This window comes from Brassica napus, unplaced genomic scaffold (genome assembly GCF_020379485.1).
Source record: "Brassica napus cultivar Da-Ae unplaced genomic scaffold, Da-Ae ScsIHWf_1230;HRSCAF=1757, whole genome shotgun sequence".
NCBI classification, from domain to species: Eukaryota; Viridiplantae; Streptophyta; class Magnoliopsida; order Brassicales; family Brassicaceae; genus Brassica; species Brassica napus.
The window spans coordinates 1-14,614 of NW_026014653.1; the positions used below are offsets into that span (position 1 = coordinate 1).

At 34.4% G+C, this 14,614-nt stretch overlaps 1 protein-coding gene and 1 pseudogene across 1 annotated transcript; both read left to right on the forward strand.

The window, feature by feature from the left end:
- Window positions 1-735: 735 nt before the first annotated feature.
- Window positions 736-6,289, forward strand: LOC106404010 (annotated as a pseudogene).
- Window positions 6,290-12,030: 5,741 nt separating this feature from the next.
- Window positions 12,031-14,440, forward strand: LOC111212238 (aquaporin NIP1-2-like). The gene is made up of 5 exons (XM_022713688.2): window positions 12,031-12,342; window positions 12,505-12,729; window positions 13,136-13,354; window positions 13,862-13,923; window positions 14,027-14,440. Exons 1-5 carry the CDS (start codon window positions 12,172-12,174, stop codon window positions 14,244-14,246), a joined length of 897 nt encoding a protein of 298 aa, XP_022569409.1. The 5' UTR covers window positions 12,031-12,171; the 3' UTR covers window positions 14,247-14,440.
- The last annotated feature ends 174 nt before the right edge of the window (window positions 14,441-14,614 follow it).

A 14,614-nucleotide genomic window follows, 5' to 3' on the forward strand; every position in this document is an offset into this window, starting at 1 on the left:
TATTTATATTGAGGGTAATCAAAAACCTTTTTTTTTTTTTGCTGGGTAACACTTCAAACTCTTTTTTTGTTATAAATTGAAATATTTGTATGCTGTCAAATTAAAGCACCAAATGTCAACTCTTTTTTTTCTCTAAAACCAACAAAATACTAATATTTCAAGAGTTAACTGCAGTGTCACAAACTTATTTAGGAACACTGTTGTATTTGATGACATCAAACCGAGCTTTATCTTACGGATCATACTCGATTGGTTTTGTCCTACCTCAAGTTTCTCAAGGGTCGTTATGAAGAGATGGCTTAGAGTCTCTTTTTAAAAAAAAAGTTTGGTGCATGATTAGGAACAAATATCCCAAACTTCTCTGGATTGGTCTATCTAACTCTAAACAGTTTTTAACCTATAAGTCTCGTAAGTAGCATAGCGAAAGGCAAATTTCTACCAATCTAAATGAACAAGCCAAAACAACCTACATTCTCACTTATTCAAAAAAAATAAAAAAAGATTTAGAACATCTAATTGATGCAGTAACGCACGCATATAATCTTTTTTAATGCCTAATAATTTGTAAACATTAGCGGGAATGTCTTCAGACATTGTAGTCACATCGTTGTTATTAGATTACCATATAAATTGCATAGAGGCAAAGTTCTAAATGGTGAGAACAAAATATGAAATGCTTCAAGGACAGTAAGAAAGAAAGATAGAAGTACATTGGGTGCAGAAAAGTTGTATGAGATGGAGGAGATTCCTTTGTCTTGGTCATGTGCTTGGTCATAAAATGGCTATGAAACAGGATGATATGAAACTGGTTTACTTGGGAACAGTGTGGATGGTAGTCACGAGGATGAAAAGAAGAAGAAGAAGATGGAGATGAGATTAGTGAAGTTAATCATGCCAAAGCCGTAGCAAAAGGTTTTTGGTAAATCTTCCAATAGAAAGAAGGCTTCTATATCGATGGAGGTTGATGAGGTAGCTGATGGATTGAAAGAGCTCAACATGGATAACTATGATGAAGAGGATGATGGTATGTTCAGTTTTTGTTGCCTCTTTGGTAGAGAACAGAGTTTTTCCACATTGAAAGCTGCCTTTCTTTTTGTTGCTGGGTTGGACTTAGACATTCAATTCTTCAACTCTGGGCTTAGGGATCTTTATTATCCAAGTAATGAGTTGGATCCTACTCGTTTTCTGTAGGTGTAAATGTCTAGTATTGGGGGATCATATGAAAGCTATGTGACCAGGTTTATGTGTACGAGGAATATGTATGTTCAGGTTTATGTGTAATAGGAATCATCGAATGGGTCACCGAACATGTATGTTCATCATCACATAGTTATACCGGAGTTTCCATTGTGTACTGCTTGGATTTATTGTCCTCTCAGAGGAGGCGAAAAAGGTTAGATTTATTCTTGCTATGGAGGATATATCACTCTTACCATGCTGTTGTTTGCGTTGGTATTGGCAGGGAACTTTGTAGCTATTGGATCAAAGGAAACACCGACAATAGAGATATGGGATCTTGACGTTGTATGTAAACTATCTTTGTATTTATGTTGTTTAATCTGATCAACAATGAGAGTGCTGCTGATAAGGTTATTTTAATGATGTAGGTGGACGAGGTGCTACCTTGTGTACAACTAGGAGGAACAGAGGAGATGAAGATTAGTAAGGAAAAGAAGAATAAGAAAGGTAAGAGCAAGAAAGAAAAGATTAAGAAGCAGGTGTGACTCATCAAACTCGTCTGTAATTCTATGGCAATGTAAGATTACTATGGAACATCACACAAAAGAGATAAGAACATGACTCATACATAGTGCTAGTTCTGAGACATATATCCTAATGGTTTACTGTTTTGTTTGGCTCACAGGTTCAAGCGGTTGCTTGGAACCATTATGCTCCAGAAGTGCTTCTCAGTTGGTCGTTTGATCAGACTGTTGTATTGGTAACTCCTTTCTTCCATGTTCTATCTCGCATGTTCCAATTTTTTTATCATTAACATGAGTTTGTATATTATTGTTGCAGAAAGACGGAAGACAACCTTCACACTTGGGTTTCAAATGGTCTGTCATGACTGATGTTGAAACCTTAGCCTGGAATCCCCACAGTGAACATTCCTCTGTGGTGAGAGCTTCACTTCCCTTTGCTCTTATTATAGACAATCTGGTGTTATGTCATTTTAAAACATTTTCTTACCAACTGTTCCTCTTAGGTAAGTATTGAGGATGGAACCATGAAAGTTTTTGATATACGCGCCGCACAGTCAGGTTTTAGATTCTGACTTAAGACTAAGGAGTCTCCTCCATCTCATGCAACATTTCCGCACCCAATGTACTTATATATCTCTCTCTTACTGTCCTTAAGCATTTCATATTTTGTTTTTGTAATCAGTTCTCACTTTTTTATGATCTGTGATTAACAGCTTTTGGCTACGGGTTCGATGGATAAAACGATAAAACTTTGGGGCCTTACGAACAATGAGCGTTCATGCATTTATTCACACAAACCAAAAGTGGTAAAAACCAATCGAACATAAAATATATATGTTTTACTCATGTATTCCTTTTTTTTTATCATCGACTTTTACAGACTCATACTGAATCTGTAAATCACATCAGGAGATCTGCATCCATGTGAACAACGAAAGACGGTTGTGTCCTTGCACTGCGTGCGAGGCTATCCGCCTTGGTATTTTGCGTTCTTGGTACATAGTTAATCTCTGATCGGAGGAAACTTGCGTTCTTGGTACATAGTTAATCTCTGATCGGAGGAAACTTGCCATGTATTCCTTAACCATTCTGATTTTGTCAACAGGGAGCTGTATTCTCCATTTCCTTCTCAGTGGATAACCCTTTCTTGCTCGCTATCGGTGGCTCAAAGGGAAAGTTACATGTGAGTAGATAGATTAACACAAAGAAACTGATACATGGGGTATCAAGGACCAAAATTCACTTGGTGCAACAAAAGAGAAGAAGGTCTAATCTGTAAAAAATTGGATCGGGTTTTGATAAATGAAGAATGGCTGAATTCATCAAAAGCGTACTGTGTATTTGAGCCAGGGGGATGCTCAGATCACTTGCGATGTAGGATTCAGCTTGAAGTGAATGAAGAGAAGAAGAGGAAACCATTTAAGTTCTCAAATCCAATTGCAAAGATGCCAGAGTTCATACCTCTAGTGGAAAGGCATTGGAGAGAGAATGAAGCTTTGGTCCATTCCACTTATGTAATGTTTAGACTGACAAAACAGCTCAAGGCCTTGAAGCAGCCTTTGAGAACGCTGAGTAAGGAGAAGCTGGGGGACTTACCAAAACGAGCTCGAGAAGCTTATATAGAGCTATGTGATAAGTAGAAAGCTACAGTAGAGAGACCAAATCAAGATGCTATACGCGAAGAAGTGAAAGCATATGATAAGTGGAAAAGACTAGCAGATTTGGAGGAAGAGTTTTACAAAAAGAGGGCAAAACTGCATTGGCTGCAAGTTGGCGATGGCAATAATAGATCTTTCTACAATGCAATAAAGGTCAGAGAAGTGAGAAATAGTATTCAAGAAATAATGAGGTCTGATGGAACTATTGCAAAGACTGATGCAGAGATTAAGGTGGAAGCAGAGAGATTTTTTACTGAGTTTATGACTACAATACCGGATGATTTTGAAGGAGCAACAGTGGAGAGGATGAGAGAATTATTGGGGTTTCAATGCAGCAGTATGGATTGTGGAAAGTTGGAAAAGGAAGTAACAAGAGAAGAGATTAAGGAGGTCTTATTCCACATGTCGGGAAGTAAGTTACCAGGACCTGATGGATACACGGCTGAGTTCTTTAAGGAGGCATGGTCAGTCATTGGAGATGATGTCACCATAGCAGTCCAGTCTTTTTTCATCAAGGGATTTCTGCCGAAGGGATTAAACTCAACTATATTAGCGCTGATACCGAAGAAAGAAGAGGCAAAGGTATGAAAGATTACCACCCCATATCCTGTTGCAATGTGTTATATAAGGTGATATCGAACATTATAGCAAACAGGCTGAAGGAGATCCTACCTCAATGTATCTCGAGTAATCAGTCAGCATTTATAAAAGCGAGACTTCTGATGGAAAATGTGTTGCTGGCAACAGAGATAGTGAAGGATTATCACAAAGAGACAATATCTCCAAGATGTGCTACGATGATTGATATATCCAAGGCGTTTGACTCGGTACAATGGCCTTTTCTTCTCAACACATTAAAAGCTCTTGGACTGCCTGAGAAGTTTATTCACTGGATCACTCTCTGTGTTACAACGGCTTCCTTCTCTATCCAAGTGAACGGAGAACTAGCGGGATACTTTCAAAGTCGGAGGGGATTGAGGCAGGGATGTTCTCTCTCACCATACCTATTTGTTATATGTATGAATGTCCTCTCGAAAATGCTTGATGATGCAGCAGCGAAAGGACTTGTAGGATATCATCCTAAATGCAAAAACATAAGTCTTACACACTTATGTTTTGCTGATGATTTGATGGTATTTGTCGAGGGAACGAAGAGATCAGTTGAGGGGATCCTAGAGGTATTTGAGGAGTTTGATAAAATGTCAGGGCTAAAGATCAGTTTAGAGAAGTCCACTCTCTTCATGGCAGGATTCACAGCTCAAAAGCAGGAGGAAATCTTGAATCATTTCCCTTTTGAAGCAGGAAAGCTCGCTGTTAGATATTTGGGACTTCCATTATTGACAAAATGCATGACGGTAACGGATTTTCTTCCTTTGGTAGAGAAGATTAGGAAGAGAATTGGATCGTGGACATGGCGCTTTCTATCATATGCTGGAAGAGTTCAACTGATCAATTCAGTCATTGCTAGCCTTACAAGCTTTTGGATGGCAGCCTTTAGACTACCTAGTGGGTGCATAAAGGAAATTGAAAGGTTATGTTCTGCTTTCTTGTGGTCAGGGCCGGAGCTAAACAGCAAAAAAGAAAAGATTGCCTGGACAGAGGTCGTTAAAATGAAAAAGGAAGGAGGTATGGGAATTAGATCTTTGAGGGAAATGAATATAGTAAGTGTGCTGGAGCTTGTTTGGAGAATTCTTTCAGCTAACTCGCTATGGGTCACGTGGATACATGTGTATCTCATACGGAAAGAATCGTTCTGGACAGTTAGAGAAGCGTCTGTAGGTTCTTGGATGTGGAAGAAGATCTTGAAATATAGAGAAATTGCAAAGAAGTTATATAAGGTTGAAGTGGGTAATGGAAGAAGAGCTTCTTTCTGGCATGAGAGGTGGTATAATCTTGGCTGTTTGAATGATCTTTTAGAGAACAGAGGGTATATTGATATGGGTATAGCTGTAGATGCGAAGGTGGCTGACTGCAGAAACCATAGAAGGAGGAACCAAAGAATTCAGGTTCTAAATGATATAGAAGAGGAAATTGTGAAAATAAAAGAGAAAATGGTACAAGGAGAAGAGGATCTCTCACTATGGAAAAATGGCAGTGGAAAGTTTAAGAGATGGTTTTCTACTAGTGAAACGTGACATATCACTAGGGAGAAGCATAGAGAGAATGAATGGCATAAGGCAGTATGGTTCAAGAATGCAACACCAAAATTCTCGTTTTTGGTTTGGCTAGCAGTTCGAGATAGATCGTCAACGGGAAGCCGTATGAAGAATTGGAATGGGAATGTGGATCTGTCATGTATCTTCTGCCAAGAGCCATTAGAAACGGTCGGACATCTCTTCTTTGAGTGCTCATATTCAAAACAAATATGGGAAGAGCTAGTGAAAGGTGTGCTTGGATCCAATCCACAGAGTGCTGGTCAGAGATTCTGCAGTTCCTCATGAGCTCGGGCCAGAATAAACTTCAATTATACACTGTGAGATATGCTTTCCAAGTAACAGTCCATAGCATCTGGAGGGAGAGAAATAGAAGAAGGCATGGAGAGACAGCTTCTCCAACAGCTCTTTTGACAAAGATGATTGATAAAACTGTGAGAAATAAATTTTCCATTATGAAGAGGATGAAGGATAATGGCCTAGAAAGAGGGTTGAGATTCTGGTTTGCCACTAGACAAAGATAGAGCAATGAGAAGTTATAGAAGCAAAGTATTTTGTTAGCAAAGTTTTGTATAGAAGAACTTAAAAAAGGAAGCACTAGTAATAAGGATATTTTTTGAATTCAATTTAACATTCAATTCAAAAGAAACTGATACAAATTCACTTTTTATTAGAGAATATAAGTACTTATCTTGTGTTTATATTTGCAGGTTTGGGATACACTTATTAGACGATCGATAATATCTCTCGCAAATATGGGAGCAATCAATCTTGAAAAAAACCACAAGGATCACTTGCTTCTTTATATCTGAGATAATTGTCGTTATATTCTTTCACAATTATGCCAGCGCCTCCTTTTTAACTTATCAAGAAGATCTAAGTTTGTAAAATCACATTTTTTAACATAGGAACTAAGTTTACTTCTTGCGTTATAAAATGATGAAAATTAGGAAAAAGTCCAAGGTTAAAAAGTCCACCTTTGCGGTCACCCCACACGAGTTCGATTCCACTAAGTAGCGTTGCTTCATGTTGTAGAATGTAGCTATAGATTGGGGACTGGTGACAAACAAAAATGACGAAAACTAGCATTTCCAGTTGTTGTGTTTAAAGAATTTTACTGCTACTACGTATTGAATTTTTGGCAAAGTGAAATTATAAATTGAAGATACGGTATACTGGATTTTATGTAGGGTAGTGGAATACATTTAAAAGTAGTTTTGACATCTTAAAATTAAACGGAGATATTAGGACCTATGCATCTAGCCTAGCAATCGCTACTAGATGAATTCATATGACGGATTGATTGTTGTGGAGGTACGTATACATGACGTTTCTTTTGTGACTTTCGAAAAACTAGTCATGCTACATTAAAATCCAAACTCTAGACCATAGAGCATACTTGGATTTGACTCTGGCAGTCGAAGAACCCCACGAATAAATTACGGAACCGTGATTAAGTTATACTACGACTTCTACGACAGTAGATAATTAATTTCAACACAGAATCATAAACAGCAATGTCTAGTAAATAAGTCGTTGTCTGCCACAAAACTCATGAAATCTTAACTAACCCCTTTTATGTTTCTGGCTATAGAGTCAAAAAGCCTAAGATCTTCACAGGATTAAAGCATTTAGAGCACCATTAACGGTAAGTCTCTCACCTTCAATCTCTTAACTGTTTTATATTAAAAAGTACAAGTAACCACTCAGGATGAGGCAAGTGGAGAGATCATCTCTCATATCTTCTTCAAAGTCTCATCATGAAAAAACGTTTCTCATCTATTTACCATATCTCTTATTAGACCTGGTTATCTCTAGTCTCTTAATTAGAGTTTTTATCTTCGGTTAAGAGACGATTTTTAATTTTTCTTAATTTTTAACTTAGAAAAAATTAAGAACTGTCTTTTAAATAAGAGATATAAGAACCGTTTTTTAACCGAAAAGTGTAAAAAAAAAATAAAACAAAAATAAAAAAAATGTTAAATCATGAGTTAAGAATCCCGGTTAAAAGACCGGAGTTAATCATGTCCTTACTTTTAATATGAGAGACTCCTTCTCGTACTTCCACTAATCACGCTCTCAGTAACTAATAGTATGTGCCCGTAGCATTTAAAGTCGGTTATTATATTGTGTTGGTTAGTCAAATTTAGCATATATGAAGCAGTACTTTTAACTCTTAAGGAAGAGAGTGATCCAACAATGTACATATGCATATTTATTTATTTTGGTAAAATATGCATATATTTATTTTATTGTGAGCTTATCACTTATCTAACTATGTTTCTGATTTTGTCGTTCTGGGTTTTTAGCTAAAAATGTATACAAATTACAAAGTCATAATATCTTCAGATATATATAAAATTGATAGCATATGTATACAGAACTTGTTTTCATATTCCTTTGGTGAGTTTTTTATTACCTTAAAGTTTAAACCGAAACTCGTAATTTTTTTCAAACCCGACGCCATAACATAATAAAGTATTGATTACTCGAAGTCTCGAACATACAACTTCTAGGTGATCTATAAACTTCACTTTGTGTATTTTTGCAGTTGAGTTAACAAGACATAGTATTTATGTGACGGGGTCTAATCAATTAATAATCCGTCTAATAAATAAATACTAGCTTTTTAAAATAGTCCATTTTATTCTAAAACCAAATGTATAGTCACGTGGGAATGGGATCTCCGTTGAAGGTAAATGTAAATAGTGGGAGGTTAAAGATTCTGCATGCGCACTGAAAAATACTATAACCATAGTCACTTTTAAAGTACACATTTTCATTATGCTCATCATAAAATTCATAATTATGATAAAGTCTTTGTTATTGTTAAGTTTTTTTTTATAATAATAATAATACTATTTAACTGAAACTTTCAAACTCGATGGACGACGCAATAGTCAAAGTCTCGATTTAAAAGAAACTTGTGCATTATGTCAATGACAATATTATTAGTTATCTTCTCGACCAATAACTTTAGATGGTGATATGAGTAACATTATTACTATTATTGAAATGTTTGTGACATAATTATCATGAAATCACCACGACATTGTGCATTCAATAGATTCATCCCTTTTTCTAGCTTTCTTCACTTATAATTCCGTTGATCTGACGATATTCACTCGTTCCATCTTTATGAAATTTCTTTCTAGACATTGTATGCCAATCAAATGAATCAATCTATATTATTTTCTTAATTGAGATAGTTTCGTTATGAAACGTTTTACTTATAATCTTATCATATGCTAAAATAAAATAAATGCATGGAGTTATTAGAGCACCTCTAATGGTAGAGGTACTCACTTTAGTTTCTTAATGATAAAAATATTAATACTTTAATAATGGTTTAGTTTTTTATTTTAATTTTTGAATTTTATAAAAAAAAGTTATTCAATTAAAAAAGGACATCTGTACTGAAGAGTCTAAAACGTTCCAAAAATATTTTCTGCAAGAACTTATTCTGATACAAATATTTTCTTCTTGATTTTTTTGATTTTTTAAAAATTGGTTAGAACCCATCAATAATCTGTCGATGGAGGTGCTCCTAGTGGTGAAAAGAATACCAGTTTCTGTCGAAAATGGTTGTTAACGTGTTTTAATTGACACTGTAATTAGCCTAGGCAAAACAACATAAACCGAATAACCGAACCGAAACAGAAATACCCAAAATTGAAACCGGATCAAAACCTTCAAATACCCGAATGAAGGTCATCAACAAATTTAGTAAATGTTTTTTAAAAAAAATTAGAGATTTATGTTTACATAAATTATTTTTTAATTCTAAGGGATTATAGGCTAGTTTTTCATATGTATGTCTAGGACAGGTTTTGCTACTATCCCAACAACTTAAGGACCCTCAATCTTAAGTTTCTTGCTTCTCCCTTTCTCATAAGGAAATATGTGCTGGGACCTGAAGTTTATCACCTTATGGCTCCAATCTTGGGGTATTTGTTTATGGTTGATTATCTTCCTTTTATAGTTTCAATTTTTTTGCTTATACTATGTGGTTTAGTAACTTTCAACGTTTAAAAAAAAAGAAGAAGAAATTTAGCGTATCTTGAATGATTTAGTTACTAAACATGTGACTAAATTTAAAACGAACTAATAATACTAAAACTGATTTCCCGTGATCCGTGGCTCATGACCATTATTATATAACAAGTTTGTATTCTGGAGTTTTAAGTCACCCTTCCCTTCCCATAGGAACACAATGAGTCCAACAATCGAAAAGTCAAAAAATATCTCATATGATTTATCCATACAAAATTCAATGTATGTCCGAAGTATTTAAATCCGGGAGAAATCACAGACGCATAAAAAATAACAATGGATGTTCTCACATACAAATACAATGAAATATTCTCATTTATTCAATCGTGTATCTTAGTTTTCTTGTCACCGTAGGCATACGTCTCCAACTTTTTGGCACATGTGGAGCTAAGCTTAAAAATTATTGATGTATATGTGATGATTTGAACCAGTCTATCACATATATATATACATTGAAGCACGGGTTGGGAGACAAGAAGTATAGATTGGTGAAAATTCATGAAAGTGTTTCTAAGATTTTAGTTAAATCCAAAGTTGTGAACTGTATAGAAGAGTCTTTTTGGTATATATATAGCACATATTTCATTCTTATAGTTAGTCACATGTTACGACGGATAAGACCGTAACATAGAATTGGAAATTGAATTCTGAGGTGAAATTCGATATGGTCTGGTCCGAACATAGAAGTTATGCCGGCATCTAGACTCAAAAATAACTTTTAACTTTTGTAATAACTAGTTAGCAAAAAAAAAAAAAAAAAAAATTTTGTAATAACTCTTGTACTGTTTGTTTTATATCAACCATGCGTCCATATTTTCGGTTGGTAGTTGAAGACTTGAAGAGGCCTTCATCAATTCCATCAAGTGACATTTGTTTAATTTCTCTTTTTTTGTAACACTTTTGTTTAATTTCTCATAGATGTTTTTTTATCATAAAGTTTGTATGGCCAAAATGTATTTTTAATGGGTCTATATGCTACGATCAAATATGGGTGTCTCAACATCCAACAACTTCTGATCGGAGAAATGAGCAGTGTATCGGAAATTGGAGCATCCAATGTTTTGCTATTCCAAAATCCAAACTGGAGCTTTTTTCTTATAAATTAGATAATTTAGATTCATATTGACTTTTATACATAATTTTAAACATATCAATAATATTTTATAATTATGTAATAATAAAAGAGATGTGATATATATTTCCTTTTTTTTTGAAAAAAAAAAGTTAAACCAGAGTGTATTAAAGACACATACCTAATCTTCGGATGAAAGATGCAGTCTACAGATACATCTTCTTCCGAATATTCAAATGGACCGAAAAACAGTAATTCATATCTATGTAGGGTGATTTAGTTTTGCATGACAAGTAGATCAAACATAAAATGTGATTACGTCCTAAACTTTTTTTTTTACCACTTGACCACAGGTTACCAATCTATATTTCCTGTTTTGAAAACACCTATAATGAAGAATGCGATTGTCTTTTATAAAAAAAAACTCTATAAGTATCAAAAAAATTATTCTTAAGCTGTTATATGACATTTCATAAATTTTTATACGGATTTATATCAAAATTTGGATTCAGATATTTAATTATTATTATATCTAGTTATAGCACTACAACATGCAAGACATTAAATTTCATATATAAGTTTTTGAAAAATAACTAGGAAAAATGATAATTTATGGAAAGTTCCTATCCAATAATTTAAAACTCGATTACCTGGCATAACTTTATCGCTCGGAAACATGGATAAATGCCACATCAATGCTATGACGATCACATTAACCACATGATGTGGATAAAAAGTAAATGATTTTCTTTTTCAACTTATGGAAATAATATGCTTTTACGGATAAGATCAGATATATTCACTTTTTTGCTAGTATAGGAATTATATACCAAGAATTTAGAGAATAAGATTACTTTACGAAAGTATAAGAGAAATTATGTAAAAGTATATTTACAGATATTAAAACTTACACGTAAACATAAATAACAACAGATTCATGAATGTATAGAGTAACCAATTAATAAATATAGGTAAAGTAACAAAAGAAATATAGGTAAATAGACGATATTATTTTAAAATATTATATACAAAAATGTAATATAGTCAGAAATATTTGTTTATTTTGTCAAAAACTTCCAAGAAATATGTTAAGATTTTTTTTTAGTTATGGAGGAATTTGGACGCATAAAGATTTTTTTTCTTAGCTTAAAGATCAGACATATATCAAAAGCACCAAATATAATAGCGGAAAAGCTTACACGTGGATACCAGGAGTTTTTGTTCTGCTATCAGATTTTAAGTTTTATGCTTTTAGTTATTGTCGTAAAAAAAATGTTAAGTTCTTACGAAGGCAAAGTAATAATGGTCAAAAAGATACATGTGCAATAGTTTCCTACTAAGCAGTAAGCATAACATATCATCGGTTATTAATTTAATAAAATGTGAAAAGTCCAACCTCTTTCTCTCTCCCTGACGATTTGTCAATAAATTGGAGATAATCGCCACCAAACTCTTTCACACAAGTCGTAACGGTCCTTCAAAGATTTTGTTTTTCTTTTCTTCTTTGGTTCTGAAAGAGAAAAAATTACGTAATGGCGGAGATCTCGGGAAACGGCCATGGTGACTCCAAAGAAGGAGCAGTGATGGTGAACATCAACCAAGAAGTTGAACTTCAACAACAACAAAAAGAAGCTATTCATACCACAAAATCCATGAAGAAACAAGACTCTGTCCTCTCGTTCTCTGTCCCTTTCTTACAAAAGGTGTTCATTTCTGTTACTCTCAATCCCCAAACAACAAAAAACAAAAAACAAAAAAAAATCTTTCACCGATCTTTCTGGTGTTTAGACTCTTTTCGATGAAAATTTCTTCTGTTCAATGAAACTACTCTGTTTCTTATTTTGTTGCAATTGCTCTGTTTTCAGTTGATGGCGGAGATTCTTGGAACGTACTTTTTGATATTCGCCGGTTGTGCATCGGTGGCTGTAAACGCCCAACACGACAAAGCCGTGACTCTTCCGGGGATCGCCATCGTTTGGGGACTCACCGTCATGGTTCTTGTTTACTCTCTCGGTCACATCTCGGGCGCTCATTTCAATCCGGCGGTCACGATTGCGTTCGCATCTTGCGGCCGTTTCCCTCTCAAACAGGTCAACACATACACACAATATATAACACCTATCAAGTTTTGTTTTTATGTGTCATTTTGAGTTTGATGAACAAACTAGAACCTTGACGTTTTGTGTTTGATAACTCTAGCTTAGCTGTCTTCTTGATTGTATTGCACGCAACTAATTTTAATAATAAAGATTTTTTCCCTAGCCAATAAAGTTTTTATTGTAGATTGCAGTTTTATTTTTATATCTTTCAAAATTTAATTTCTGAGAAATAGTTTTGTCAGACAAGTTTTTTAAAAGAATTTATCCGTATTAGATCAATCATTTACTAAATTCCATATTCAGCTCAAGGGAGGAATTATTTAAAGCCGATTTACCTTTAATGCGACATTAAGCCACATTTTCTAAAGTTTATCTATATGATTCTTTGATATTTTAGGTTCCGGCTTATGTGATATCACAAGTGATCGGATCGACGCTTGCGGCGGCGACGCTGCGGCTTTTGTTCGGACTTGATCAGAATGTTTGCAGTGGGAAACATGATGTGTTCGTCGGAACATTACCGTCGGGATCCGATTTGCAGTCGTTTGTGATCGAGTTTATAATCACTTTCTACCTAATGTTCATCATTTCCGGAGTTGCAACCGACAATAGAGCGGTTAGTATTTCAAAATCTTCTTATACTGCATGGAAAGTCTACAGTATTTCAACAAAATTATATATAGTCAAATGATTTAAATTTGATGGCTGTTTGTTGGGGATTCTTGCTATTTTTAGCATGTTCGTTTTAACTTTAGCTAATGTTATAGCTTTTCAGTTTAGTTATAAAGATCAAGTTTATGTTAAATTGTAAAGTCTGCTTTTCAGCAAAAAAAAATATAGAGCTAATATTTTGTTTCCATTTTACCTTTTAAGGTTTTTAATGAAAAGTGGACTACGTACACTAATTTATAGTTTTATCTTTGATTTTAAATTTTTACTACTAGGAAAACAAGTTTACTATATTTTTCTTGACCAAAGCCTTTTCCTAGCCCTCGATCGTATATTTAATTATTAATTTGTGTTGTTATGATTACCTCAGCAATATTTATGATAAAGTAATTAATATTGGACCCGTTAACAAAATAAAAGTGATTAATAATATTAGACCCATATGACAAATCAGATTGGAGAACTTGCCGGACTAGCAGTGGGGTCGACGGTGCTACTTAACGTGATTATTGCCGGGTAATTATTTTTACTTATAACATCTTTTTATTTTACCGTTATGTATATATTTTCTTCTTCTATTTTTGACAAAAACTTAAATTGATATATGGTTTTTTATCAGACCGGTATCAGGAGCTTCGATGAATCCAGGAAGAAGTTTGGGACCTGCAATGGTATACAATTGCTACAAAGGAATTTGGATATACATAGCGTCTCCAATTCTTGGTGCGGTTGCGGGTGCATGGGTTTATAACACGGTTAGATATACCGATAAACCGTTGCGTGAAATAACCAAAAGCGGCTCGTTTCTAAAGTCCGCGCGAAATGGTAGCTCTCGTTAAGAAAACAAAGTCATGGCTACGTTAAGTTAGTCATTCGGAGGTTATGTTGTATATCAATTAGAAGTAATGACTGTTTTGGTAATTGTGTTTCTTTAAATGGATAACTACCACTAAAAGTTTAAGGATGTATGGTATGTAACGAATATATAAAATTAATTTACCAAAAAAGAATATATAAAATTATGAGTTTTTAACTTTTTAGCATATAATCCGCTATCTTGAGTAAATTTACAAAAACAATCATCACCAAAACAAAATACAAGTCAACCTTTTACGTAATCAAACCTGTAGGGATTGTAAAATCGGCATATAGCGGTGTACAGATTTGAACATTTAAAACCCCCACGAAAATATGAAACGGAAATTCA

Coding starts and splice junctions, on each gene's coding strand:
- LOC111212238 (XM_022713688.2), top strand. CDS start 12,172: ATGGCGGAGATCTCGGGAAACGGCCATGGTGACTCCAAAGAAGGAGCA. Junction 12,730..13,135: donor GCCGTTTCCCTCTCAAACAG/GTCAACACATAC, acceptor TTGATATTTTAG/GTTCCGGCTTATGTGATATC. Junction 13,355..13,861: donor TTGCAACCGACAATAGAGCG/GTTAGTATTTCA, acceptor ATGACAAATCAG/ATTGGAGAACTTGCCGGACT.